General features: G+C 41.9%; 1 protein-coding gene across 8 annotated transcripts in view; it reads right to left on the bottom strand.

Moving 5' to 3' along the window:
* Positions 1–13,779, bottom strand: part of MAPK10 (mitogen-activated protein kinase 10) — a 195,658-nt gene that overhangs the window by 12,188 nt on the left and 169,691 nt on the right. For 6 of the 8 annotated variants that reach the window (XM_075421213.1, XM_075421212.1, XM_075421215.1 and 3 more), the window contains one exon: positions 1,245–8,923. In XM_075421213.1, coding sequence (XP_075277328.1) covers positions 8,781–8,923 — 143 coding nt within the window. In that variant the 3' untranslated portion in view covers positions 1,245–8,780. Of the gene's footprint in view, positions 1–1,244; positions 8,929–13,779 lie in introns of those variants that run through there. The other 2 variants (XM_075421220.1, XM_075421219.1) reach the window with 2 other exon arrangements.

Below are 13,779 nucleotides of genomic sequence, written 5' to 3'. Positions count from 1 at the left end.
CTGATCAGGTTGTGGGTTGTGGGTTGTTTTTTTTGTTGGTGGTGATGGGGTTTTTTACCATACTTGCACTGCAATTTAAGCTCCACTTCATATAATCCAAGCTTGCTAAGATTTCTGAACCTATCTGTGCCATGGAATTCTAGATAGCATGGGAGGATTATCAACCACAATGCGATTTGCATAAATCATTTTGTGACCAACTGAAATAGCTGAACTCTCTGGAGATCTACTACAATTTAATAGAATACAGTCAAAACTCACAAGATACTATTCCAGCTACCAAGTCAGTACCTGAAGACTGATTTAAAAATTTACAGAAAATTTTGGATTGAAAACATATATAACCTTGCATGAACTTGAAGTAAATCAATACCTCACACTTATTTAAACTCATCAGTGAGAAGGAAAATAGAGGAAGGGTCTTTTAAGAGAAATTCTAACTTTTTTTCTTTTTTTATTTTCTCATACTATCCAGAAGTACTCCATCTAAAAATAAAGCAGGAATGTTTTGCAGTAACTTTACCTTCTCAATGCTATTTTGTGGGGGGGATGGCAAGGCTCGACCGAATTGCTTGTTGTAGAAAATCCATTTTAAGCTTAGCACACGGTGTCCTTGACAGAACAAGGAATTTAACAAATCAACTCTGCGGTTAGCAAGAATGTGAAAAACAGGTTGCAGCTGGAGAAGAATGAGGGAGTATGGGCGGAGTTGACATTTAGCTGGCTAGCCAATAATGAGCTCTAACTTTGCAATATGTAGTAGCTAATTAATCACTCTATAAATTGTGTAACCAAACTGTAATAAACGAAGCTTGCTTATCACTCACATTGAGTCGGCTGCATTCTTCCGCCGCTTCTCCAGGTTCGCGACCCTCGGGGCAGGACTTAGCTGATCGCCCCGACATTTGGCGCCCGAACAGCGACCTGGAGCAGCGGCAAGGAGCGGGGCACTGGGAGCAGCGACCAGGGGGCAGAAGCGACCGAACACTGCGCTGTGGTGTGTCGACTTAGGAGCCTGACTACGTGATTTTGCGTACGCTCGCCACCGCAAGGGCTACAGGTTAAGGGCTGCAAGGATATCGCTTCGGCAGGTATATGTTTTTAATTGTTGTTAAAGGATAAAGGCTTATTGTTAAAGGTATGGATAAGGAAGTAGCCCTAGAGTTATTACAGCGCTTTTTAGAAAAGCGGGGAGTAGAGCTTGGTTGTATTAAACAGCTAGCGGGACTAGTGGCAACCGGTAAGCTCAAGGGGTTTTTTAAGACTCCAGATTCGTTATTTGAGGAGAAGGAGTGGAGGGATTTTGGAGACGTGTTATGGGATATGGTGATTGATGATGACAAGATAGGTAAAAAGTTAATGAAGCCGTGGCGGGAGGTTATCAATTGCATTAAGAGGTATAAAGTTGAGAAAAACCTTGCGGCCGTTGTTACTCAGAAGTTGGAAAAGGTAGAGCCGTCAGCCCCCCCGCCGGAGGCGGGATGTTCCTTGTTTTCTAGTGGAACCACGGCACCCCCTGGAGACAATGCCTTGTTATTTAGCACGAGTAAGGTCCCGGAGCCTCCGTGCTGGGAAAAAGTGAAGGTGACGATGGAGGGGTCTAGTAACAATCAAGAGGCTGAGGAAGAAAAGGAGTTAGGGATAGGGCGGAAGGTGGAGCAGCAAGGGATGGAGCAAGGAAAGGGGGAGCAAGGGAATAAAGAAATGGGAAAGGATAGTGGGACCTGTAGGAGACCGATGGGTATTAATTGGAGGAAGGTGGCAGACGAAGCGTCTGAGGCAGGGGAATTTCTCCCCTTGGCCTTTCCGGTAGCGTTTGAAGAAGATGCGCATGGGGATTATCATGGTAATCATGCTCCGTTAGGCTGGAAATTGTTGTCACAGTTACGGAACACAGTGAATGAATCAGGTTTGCACGGCGAGCCATCTAAGCAGATGTTGAATTATATATGGGGGGGTGCTGTGCTTTGTCCTGAGGATATTAAGGTTATTATGCGAATGATTATGACCCAGTCGCAGTTATTGTTGTGGCAGGCCCATTGGCAGCGATATTGTGAAGCGTCCGCTCAAACGCCGCGGGAGCAGGGCGATCCGCTGCGAGGCGTAACAGTAGAACAACTGATGGGGGCAGGTCCTTTTGTCACTATCAGGGCACAACTGCAGATGGGGCCGCAGCGATGCTTGGAGGCTATGCGTACAGCTAGGGCTGCTCTTGAACACGTTAAAACTGCACAGCCCTCGCTGTCCTATATGGGCATTAAGCAAGGAAGGGAGGAAACTTTTGCTCGCTTTATTGATCGCCTCACTAGTGCCATAGAACAGTCAGATGTACCGGAGTGGATGAGGGCAGCTTTGCTAAGGCAGTGTGTTATTCAGAATTCGAATACTCAAACTAGAAACATCATAAGTTCTTTACCCGCTGATGCCACAGTAGAGCTAATGTTGGATAGAATGAGTAGGGTACCGGTAGGACCACAAGCTATGTTGGTCGAGGCTATGAAACAGTTAGGAAGCGATATCCTTCAAGCCCAACAACAGGCCTTCACAGCCCAACAGCAAATCCAACAGCAAGTGTTCGCCGCTCTGCAACCCCTTCGAGTTAATGCTGCGGAGGCACGACCGAAGCCGCCACGAAACTTTAAGTGTTACCGATGTGGGCGAGAAGGACATATGAGACGTAATTGTCAAGCCACCAGGGTGTGGTGTGAGAACTGCCGTACGAACAATCACAATACTGAGATATGTCTCAAGTCGGGAAACGGACGGATGAGCGCGTCGAGCCGTCGCGCCCCGACACAAGTAGCAGCTCCAGCAGTGCAGCAAGTGACTGCCAACTTATAAACGCCCACAGCGACATCAGCAGCCAGTTACAACCAGCTACAGCCGGCAGCCTCGGAATGGATGTGGCAACGGCAGTAACTGTCACCCTATTGGATCAAAGACCCCAACGAGTACCAAGCAATGTAAAGGGACCAGTGATTATTAATAAACAAGCATGTGAAACGTTATTACTCGGCCGCTCGTCAACAAGCCTAAAAGGTTTGACGGTCATCCCAAGACTCATTGATGCCAATTTTACTGGGACTATTAGCATCATTGTCCAGACATCGTTTCCGCCAATACATATTCCAACAGGCAGCAAAATTGCCCAATTGATACCGCTGCCGCACCTGACTGCGGGTATTTCCCCGAGAATCACCACCCCCCGGGAGGACCGAGGATTTGGCTCAACGGGAGCAGGAGTATTTCTGACCATGTCTATGAACCATCGACCGACTACGATGGCTACGCTAGAGGCCCGGGGTCAACAGATCCACCTCTCGCTGCTGTTGGATACAGGTGCTGACTTAACTATTGTAGAAGAAGGGGTCTGGCCTAAAACATGGCCTACGAAACCAATGGAGCGAGGAGTTGAAGGAGTGGGAGGATACACTCCGGTACAACGGAGCGTGGACCGTATTTTGATAATCATAGACAACAGACATGCGACCGTGCCAGTCACTGTCATGCCCCTCCCGACTGGAGTGAATGGTCTAATTGGAAGAGATGTTCTTGACCAATTGGGGGTGGTGCTAACCACCGAGAAGGTTTTTCAGTAACGGTCACTGCAACCTGGGCTTTCCCGATCCCATTGCAGTGGATAACGAACGAACCAGTGTGGGTCGAGCAGTGGCCGTTAAAGCAGGAAAGCCTCGCCGCCGCTCATCAAATAGTGCAAGAACAACTAGACCAAAAGCATCTGCGTTTATCGACAAGCCCTTGGAATACTCCAATTTTTGTGATCAAGAAAAAATCTGGAAAATTTAGGCTAGTACATGACTTAAGGGCAGTTAACACTCAAATGCAATCGATGGGAGCGCTGCAGCCAGGACTACCTAACCCCGCTATGTTACCAGAGCATTGGAGACTGTTGATAGTGGACTTAAAAGATTGCTTTTTTACTATTGCATTACACGAGCAAGATATGCAACGCTTCGCGTTTACTTTGCCCTCTGTTAACAAAGAGGCGCCAGCACAGCGTTTTGAATGGACAGTATTACCACAAGGAATGAAAAATAGTCCCACGCTGTGCCAGTTGTATGTGGACAATGCACTACAACCCTTAAGGAAATTATGGCCACACACGTTAATTTACCATTATATGGATGACATCCTACTTGCGCAAGAATCGGAGTTCAGTCCAGAACAAGTTCGGATATTACATACAAAGCTGAGAGAGAATGGTTTAGTAATAGCCGCGGAAAAAATTCAAACGAAAGCGCCATGGCTATATCTAGGCTGGAAGATTTCTGACTCTCAGATCCACCCACAAAAACTGCAATTCAACACGTCAATCAAGACACTGCATGACGCCCAAAGGCTGATGGGAGACATCCAGTGGATCCGTCCTGTCGTCGGAATATCCAACGCACAGCTGGACAGCCTTCGACCGTTACTACGTGGGACAGACCCAACCACACCGGTGCAACTTACGTCGGAACAGCAGCGTATCCTCTCTCAAATTGCTGACCAGATTGCCTCACGTTTCGTTCACCGTCGTGACCCCGACCTCCCTATTGACCTTTGTGTATTTTTAACAAATTCTCATCTATTAGGAGCCCTATCGCAATTTAAAAAGAAAAAGGGGGAAGTGTGGGGGGGATGGCAAGGCTCGACCGAATTGCTTGTTGTAGAAAATCCATTTTAAGCTTAGCACACGGTGTCCTTGACAGAACAAGGAATTTAACAAATCAACTCTGCGGTTAGCAAGAATGTGAAAAACAGGTTGCAGCTGGAGAAGAATGAGGGAGTATGGGCGGAGTTGACATTTAGCTGGCTAGCCAATAATGAGCTCTAACTTTGCAATATGTAGTAGCTAATTAATCACTCTATAAATTGTGTAACCAAACTGTAATAAACGAAGCTTGCTTATCACTCACATTGAGTCGGCTGCATTCTTCCGCCGCTTCTCCAGGTTCGCGACCCTCGGGGCAGGACTTAGCCGATCGCCCCGACACTATTTTTTGGAGCTAGTGCTCTGCGCAGCCACTGATAGTGAAGATGCTTCTGCCATTTTCATCACCTTGCTGAAGGCTATCTACATGTCCTATAAGCCATTTGGGACAGAATTTCTTTGGATATTCAGGCACTTAAAATACCAGTAGGCTCTTAGGCATATTGTAAAAAATACCAAGGTGTCCAGCTGCCATTCATGCTAATGGAAAATAGGCCACCTCTGGCATAGGCTCTCTGATTGCCCCTTTCGTGCCTAAATACCTTGGAACATGTCACAGATCTCTGGCTTCCCAGTTTCCTACAATTATGCTTACAACTGCAAACCTCAGAGAATGAGATTAAAATTGTTACTTGAGTACTATGTAGCAACATTTTAAACAGAGGTAGATTTAAAAGATCACTGGCAAGAAAAATAAGAAAAGCATCTGTCATTATCAAACTGAATATTGGAATAAAGGGGACTAAACTTAAAGAGAAGGGTGTCAAACTTCTAGAATCTGAAAGAAAAATTTTGGTTACCTTAAGACAGCTACAAGAACATCATCACTGCAATCTTTTATTCAAGAGTACGTGCATTCTTGTAAGGTATCAGCTGACAGCACCAACTTCCTGACACAAAGGAAAACAACACTATTCCTGTTTGATAGTTGCTACTTCAGTTTGGACATACAAGGACCAGAACTGTAATGAACTATTGCTTTTCTTCATTGATGGCTTTTTTCTAGTGCCCAATGTGGACAGCCCCAAGTCTCCTCCCCCACATAGAGCTTCTCATAAAGGAGAATAACTAATTTGAGGACAAAAAGAGATGCAGTAATTCTTTTTACGCCCCATTTCAGCAAGGCACTTAGGCACATGCTGATGTCGATCACTGCTGAGCAAAGGACAAAAGCACATGCTAGTTAAAATTATGTATGCATCCCTATATTCTCCGTTAAATGTTTGTACAAGCACTGGTGCTTAGCAGTGGCTTCTGGGAATAAAGCTATGTAACTTCTATGTTGTGGGCTCATTTAGTGCCGATCACTAGGACATTTTCTGTGGTGACTGGTTCTCTACCCAGCACTCGCAAACCCAAACAACACAGAATTATACTATTGGACTGAGAGCACGTTTTTTGGCTTTGATAGATGAAACATGGGAGATCTGTAAGCATCTGTCTACTATAAATGGCTCTCTGCTATTGCCTGTGCCACATCTCCATAGTATCACTGGCAATGAACTGTGATTATTCCAAGTTTCTGTGGTCTGCATTTGTGGGTTTTTTGCAGTTTTTCTTACATACATACAGCTTTGCCACTTTGAGACACCTTTGTTTTGTTTAAATAGCACACCCAAATGGTGCACATTAAGGAATGTAAAGCAGATACTAGTTACCTGAATATTATTAATATATATCTATGGTGAATTAAATCTGGAGGTGATACATTTCATTATTGCTAAGAAGTCACCCTTGGTGTTATTGCCTTTGTACCTACAGAGCATTGCTGTTTACCTTTCAATACTTCTATGATCATTGGCTTTGGAGTGAGAATTACATCACTCAACTACAACTTCATGTTTCATGGCTTAAGAGAGAATATTGCTAAATATTTTTAGCAGTAGTAAATTATTGCTTTTACAATTACTGGTCAGAGCTTTTAGAATGTTATCAACTTAATTTTATTCTCAAAATATTTCCGTAAAAATTACCAAAAATACACCTTGGGGAAAAAAAAATTCCTACAGCAATTTTGAGACAGCTCAGACCTACCAAGTCTGAAATTATTTTATATCCACTTAATTTTTATCTCCCCTCTTCCCTACCCTAGAGAGAAGTTTTCTTCTTTGCTTTCTTCCCTTTGAACAAAATCTGACTTGATACTCAATTTTTTTTTCCTACCACAGAATGGCAGGCTTGTAAGCCACCTAATAGAACAATCCTATTTTAGTAGAATTTTGAATACATAAGAATTAGTGAATTTAAAATATCCAGCAGTATATTCTAAACAGTTTCTCTCTTTGGCATCTGGCAAAGTGTTAGAGCATGATTTAGCTCATTTCAGTTTACATGGCACACTTTGGTAAAAGGGGAGATGACTCAGATTTTAGTTAATTTCCAACTCAGGTAATGATGACCTTGCAGTGGAAAAATGCTAATTGCTGGTTTGGCTGGAAAAAGTGGAAAAAAAATATTCAGTGGAAAAAAATACTCAGTTTTGAAATTCTGTGTGGAGTTTTGCCATTCTCTGGTAAAAAACACTTGCTGTTACATACCACTGCGAATCCTACATATTATTACCTGGTAAAATCAGTTAGATATTCAGTCACCGTGGGGTTCTTCAGAACTTGTGAAAACTGCTTAAGACCCCTGATTGCAACCCTTTCAGCCTAGCGCATTAGCTGATTGATATCCTTTGTTATTACTTAAAGTATAGAAGTACTACACCCATGCACTCCATGGTTCTTTTCCATGTAACACAGCTGATAAAACTTCCTGGGGAGTCAGATGATCTGTTATGAGCATATGAGCAGCCAAAAGTACCTAGAGAAAGCCAGTTCTCTTAGCAGTGGAGATCCCTACAAGGGCATGATTTAAAAGGAAAACAATGTCTAAGCCACAAACATACACGGAGAGGGAGTGAGCTGCAAATATCCTTTCTCTGTTTAACCTAGTAAAGATCTAGACGTAAAATAAAACCCAAGTTGTTGCATGTCCTTTTCATCATAATCTGCCCATTCCCCAGCCCTGCCATACCCCCCAAAATGCAAGCATACATGTAATTTGTAATAGCGAGCCTATCTGTGAACTAAGATGATAACTCACTTATAATTGGCAGAAAAAGTTGCTTACTGAGATAAATCTTTCTGGGCTTAGACATGCAATAAAAACCCTTCATTCTTGTTCCCTGTAGCTTGCAAAGACACATGTGCTTCCTTCTGACCTGGTCTTAGCTTGGCATATTGCGCTAAAAATCAGAACAACAAGTCTTAACATTCACAAACAAACATTTTTCTATGAAGCTCTGTGGCTTCATCTTTCAATACAAACTGGTTATTCTTTCAAAATATATATACAACTCTCAGCAGAAATTTTGGTGCTACATCTTCAAGTGTCTGAGGGACCCACAATTCTATGTGGTTATTTACACTTCCACAAATCCTCATACAAGATACACAATGTCATAGATGAACAAACAAATAGAGTATATACTGGGAATACCACATATGTAGTTATGCAGTTCACCTGAAATGGGCCATGTAGTTGTGGAGTGCACGTTCCTGTAGGCACACAGGTGCATACACTGCCAGAATTCTACTGGCACGTGTGTGTATGTGCTATTTGTATATGAAGAAAAATGTATGAATATCCCTATCTGCCTCACTGGGCAGAAGATGACAGAAGGGTGAAGGCAGATACGCACTCATATGTTTGAGAGTGGCTACTGCACACCTTGTCATGCCAGTGTGAAAAGGACAGTTGCAGGTTGCTGGTTTTGCAGCCATTAATTTTACATCTTATGGGGAGGGGGTAAAAAAAAGGATTTTTCAGTTCCTTTTTTTTTTTTCCCCAGTAAGCATCATTGGAAGAAGACCAAAGCAGAGCAACTATAAGTTAAATATAACACTTGAGCTTAGCTGCATTACATAACTCTGTAGGAGAAGCAGGCTGAAAAGATTTTTTTGTTTCGTTTAAATCTTTGTATTTTATTTCTCTTTCTTTTCATCTCTTAACTGCTGTTAATTTTTCCTCCTAAAGTACATCATCCTCTGAAGAACGCTGGGTTTCGCAGGCAGGCGGCTAGTCACCTGCAACAACCGAGGGGTCCTGCAGAAGCTTCCAGGCTGCTGTCTGTGTCAGACGCCAGTGTTTGATCCGTGGACATGGATGAGATGTCATTGACAGATGAGGATGGAGGGAGGCTTTCACTGCTGTTCACTGCTGCACCTGTGCTACGAAAACAAACACGAACGTGATTAAACCTGAAACCCCAGAACTTCTCACAGTTTAAAAAGCAAAGGATACTTACCCTGTGGCAACAGGCATGAAAGTACACAGACCATTTTAAACAATGGCAAACATTAGCAGAAAATGGGCCATGCAAACTTTAGGCATTGGATAATATTAAGTATTCCCTCAACAGTCTGTTTTGAAGAGGTATCGCTCACCTTGTGTCTATCACTCCACTTCTTTCTAGCCTTCTTAGAGTTATGGAACATCCAACAGTCAGATGCCTGCTAGGGTCACACAGGCACCAACAACATGATTAAAAAACCAACCCCGTCATCCATACTGTCTCATAAAATACCAGTTTTCCTGTAGATAGTTTAGTAGAATGGGTGGCATCAATTTACGTAGTGGCAATGCAGAGAAGATGGCTGTGGGGGAGACAAGGCTGGTTTCTTGCTCTTAGTTAAGCACTAAGTGACTAAAACCAGGATTTCAGTTGTGACAGTATTTTTGTGGATGCAAGTTTACGTGTCCTCTTGTAAAATGACTATAGTACCAGGTATTATCCAAAAAATCACTTTGACTTTGTGAAGAGTGTACCTTCATGAGATTATCATTAAGATGACTGAACATTTATCACATCCCTGAATATTATCAGAAATTGTCTGTCCTATAAATGCAGATAACTGTGTGATAAATACAGAGCTATGTGAAGAATGTATTTATTGGGCACATATGACTGCTCAACCGTTACTCTGCCCATTAACCTCAGCTCATACCTAAGTTCTCAGAGTAGCAAACAACAGTTTGATATTTTTTCCCACTGAACTTTCAGGCAATGTTTTGTTATCCTCTTCCCCCCAAAATGAACACTGTCTGCAGTTTGAGAGGGATACATTAATTTTCATTAAATACTTATGACAATAAAATATGTCAGTTTGCATGATATTTCACAGCTGGAAATTGTAGCTAGTCACTGTGACACACTGGTCTTTGTTCTGCAGATAGACTCCATTTCATTCTTATGGCTGAAAAGTTCTGTCAGCTGAATTTTACAGATTTTCATTTCCTTAAAATGGACAGAAATTAACATCTATTGCTTTGAAAAGCAAGAGAACACACCTGATAAAACATACCTAATAAAATTACAAAACTCATATATTCTTAATACAGAAATTAATAGCCATCTGTACAGCCCAGGCAAAATATATGATGCTATGGGCGAAAGGAGAGGATTTCTGTCACCTTCCAGTTTGCAATAAAAACATTAAGAAAACAAGCCACCATACCATACCTCCAACCACTCTTCTGTTTTCCTTACCTTTTCCTTCCCTTTACACACACCCACTAAAAATATGCACAAAACAGACACAGATACGCTCACATTCTGAGCTCCAGATGGGAACTGCCTTCTGTTGTCATAGTAATACAAAGATATTCTGGCATCACAAGAACCCTTAAATTAATTTAGTCTCCTGATACTTTTGGAAAATAAAACAGTTAATTTTGTAAATGCTGCAAAAAGACAGAACAATCTCAGTGACATCTTATTGGTGACTGCAGACAGCAGTCATCCATCTTTTCTGACAGATTTGTTTTTCTAAGAGTTATTTATACATACCTCATTCACGTTGATCAGTAATCACCCAGTACAACACTGTTACTTCATGTTTACATGTTATGAAACCACATGGCATTTTATGAAAATGCTAATCAGTCAGGACAAATGCATTTAGATATAGTCAAAATATGACTGAATTATGTTAATGACTAAACAATATAATACCTTTCTAAATGTCTGTAGTTCTGGACAGAAGCCTGCCATTAAGTCATGTATACTGTCCCAGGAATCAAATGGAAAGAATTCCAGTAGGTTCAATCAACTTTTGATCAAACTGTTGCTGTGCAGCTTTGTTGAATGTGCGACCAACTTAGCTAGGCAAAATAACTGAAGAAATAGCTGCAGAAATTGTATAGGTGAAGATTTTGTTACACTCTGTCTGATTCAGCACCACTGAATTCAATAAACCCTGCTATGTGCATTTTAGCAAGTATCAACTCAGTCCATAAGTTTCTGGATAATGCATTTTTATGGTTATTCCTAGCTTTCAGCACAATTCCACACGACATGACACACAGACCTGATAGTTACTGTTGCCACCTCACAGCACCCAGACTCACCAAATACGCACAAAACCAAATGAAACCACTCCAAACCTAAATGACAGAATTAAATAATTCATCAGCACAATGCAGCACTTGAGCAGCAGCACTCAGAAATCCAACCAAAACCTGTCCTAGTCAATAAGTAATGCTTCATTTGCTATGCTCAGCACCTGCCTGGTGCTACAGCAGCTTGTTCCTGAAGGGTTGGGTGCCAGGTGAAACTGCAGAAATGACAGTTGCATTCAAAAATGAAAAAGAAACCCATTTATGAATTTGCTGTTTGGCAGGAAGCTTCTCACTGGCTGCAGAACCAAGGAAAAGAGCAAATGGTTAGAGCAGGTGAGAAACAGCTCCTGGGTGGGATCTATTCCTGGCTCTGCCGTTGACTTGACAGCTACTCCTTTAGGCCACACATTAGCTTCCTTGCTGTAAAGCAGGGATTCCTTCCTCAGAGGGCTCCCATGAAGCCCTGCTTAATTAGCACCTATGGAAGTGCCTGTAAGACTTCAGCTGCTAAGTGGTGCAGATGGGGAGGGGGGTGGGGAGGACGGAATGCAGAGCTGAAACGCAAACTGCAGCTTTTGCTGTTTCCAAAAAAAGGCTTCTGTTTGTCTTGCGGATTTGCTCAGCTTCTTATAAATCATGTAATTAATAACTCTTGATGTTCAATGTCGCAATGCTTGGCAAGTCCATGAGCTGCTTATTTTAGGCTCTGCACACAACAGAAGAGGACTACTAAAGGTATCCAGTAGTTCTTGAGCGATGGCAACAAAACTGACCAAATCAGACAGCAACCAAAAAGCAGGAAGGGAAGAATAAATGAGTAATTTTCAGCAAGAAAGGGAACTGCTAAAAATAAGCTGCACTAATTTCAGCACTATTTACTGTATTCAGTATCCAGAAAAGAGAAGACAGTTGAAAATGTTAGGTGTGAAACTATAGCCGGGTATTGAAGACTAGGGGAGACTGTGAGAGGAGGTTAGATAGTATGCGGTGTCAGAGCAGAGGAAATCTGCAAATAACAGGAAGGTTATTTACTTTGGGCAGAACTTAACTTTAATTCTAAATAATCTATGGCCTTGTACTTTTTTTTTATTTAATGGAAATACCTGCTGTTTGATAGTACCAGTCAGAAACACCTTTTTTAATGCATTAACCAAATAGAAAATGGTAAATTCCTCCCATATCTTTGTGTAAAACAGTTTATCCTTTGCTTCTCTGCTTCAGAAATGACAGAGCAGAAGAGCCCTGAGACTGCTAGTGAAAAGATCTACTGCACTGCTTGATAAAGCGAGTAATTTAAATAATACGTGTTCTGTGGAACCCAGAAGGAGACCTCAACAGATGCAAAAGATGCACATGTGCAGGTGTGATAGCCACATGTATGCACACGTGTATTTTGGAGAGGCTATAGGTGTATAAAAGGTATATATCTTCATGTTGTAAGGGTATGAATTAGTCAACAATCCTGTAGGTAGCTACTTCTCACATGTAGTATGACTGAGTTCCACTGAGAGAACATTTTGTTCTAATCTCTTTGTTTTCTCCCAGCCAAGTAATGACATGGCATAGACCCTTTGAATAGTGAGCATGTTTAGTAAAGGCTACAGCATCTGAATTTATAAATAAAACAACCGTTTAGCAATTCTGTGACACAGAAAGAACAGAAAAGCAAAAACTACAATCTAAGATTAAATTCAGTGTTTATGTGTGCATGTGGACATGCATATGTTGTTTGCACGTGCTGCATACATATTTATGTAACACATACATACACACTTACATGCAAATCCTTCTAGTCAATTCAGCACTCTTAGTGCCTGAAGCAGATAGGTTTTGGACACTCTGATCTATGAAAGATAGAAGTCAACTAGATAAAGTGTAGAGAAAAGCAGTAAGTTTGAAAGATTGAAAGATGTGGGTAGTGAAGCTCAAATGAAGACTGATTAGGGATGTGATAATGGAATTTACGTGAGCTAAAAGCTGCCAGAAGGAAAGATGGAGGAAACTCTTCTCCATGTTCTCTGGAGACAGGACAAGAAATACCAGAGTAAACTGCAGTAAAAAAACAGATTCAGGCAAGACAATACAAAAAGCTTTTTGAAAATAAACAAGGTAGCCTACAGAGGTTTTTTGGAACAGGCAGCAGAAGTGTCTGTTTTAGACACAGTTGATTTTGTTCATTGGACATGAGCAGAAGGGGCATCTGAGGTTCCCCCCAGGCCCCAAATTTCAAGCTTGTGTGTTGTATTAACTAATTCTTCACAGGACAAGAGGAAGCACTAAGTGACTGGCACCCTGATACACAGGCACTCTTAAGTAGCCTGCACTATCAATGGGCAACTGTCATCCCTGGTGTTGTCAACTTCAGCTGTTTCCCCAAAAGCTCAGATCAGGTAATCAGGGAAACTCATCTCCAGCTTGTTTGCTGTGGTTATTGATAGAGCATCAAATCTTAGCTTTCTAAGTTCTTGCCAAGAACACCGACCAACAAGCTATGTGTATGTACAGTCTCCCTCATTTCCCTTATTCTCAGAACTTGTGACTCATTTTACCTCATTCTTTCAGTATTTCATTCAGTTGAAAAAAATGAAGTCAGGCACACAAAGTGATGAGAAATAGGAAATCTGCTGTTTCATAAAACAGCCTCATCTCAGCGCAATTTTAAAATAGTTGCTATGCTCGTT

The sequence above is a fragment of the Opisthocomus hoazin genome, chromosome 5, assembly GCF_030867145.1.
Source record: "Opisthocomus hoazin isolate bOpiHoa1 chromosome 5, bOpiHoa1.hap1, whole genome shotgun sequence".
Taxonomy (NCBI): Eukaryota; Metazoa; Chordata; class Aves; order Opisthocomiformes; family Opisthocomidae; genus Opisthocomus; species Opisthocomus hoazin.
Note: the sequence above shows the minus strand (reverse complement) of the source record. Positions and strands in the feature narration are given on the sequence as shown.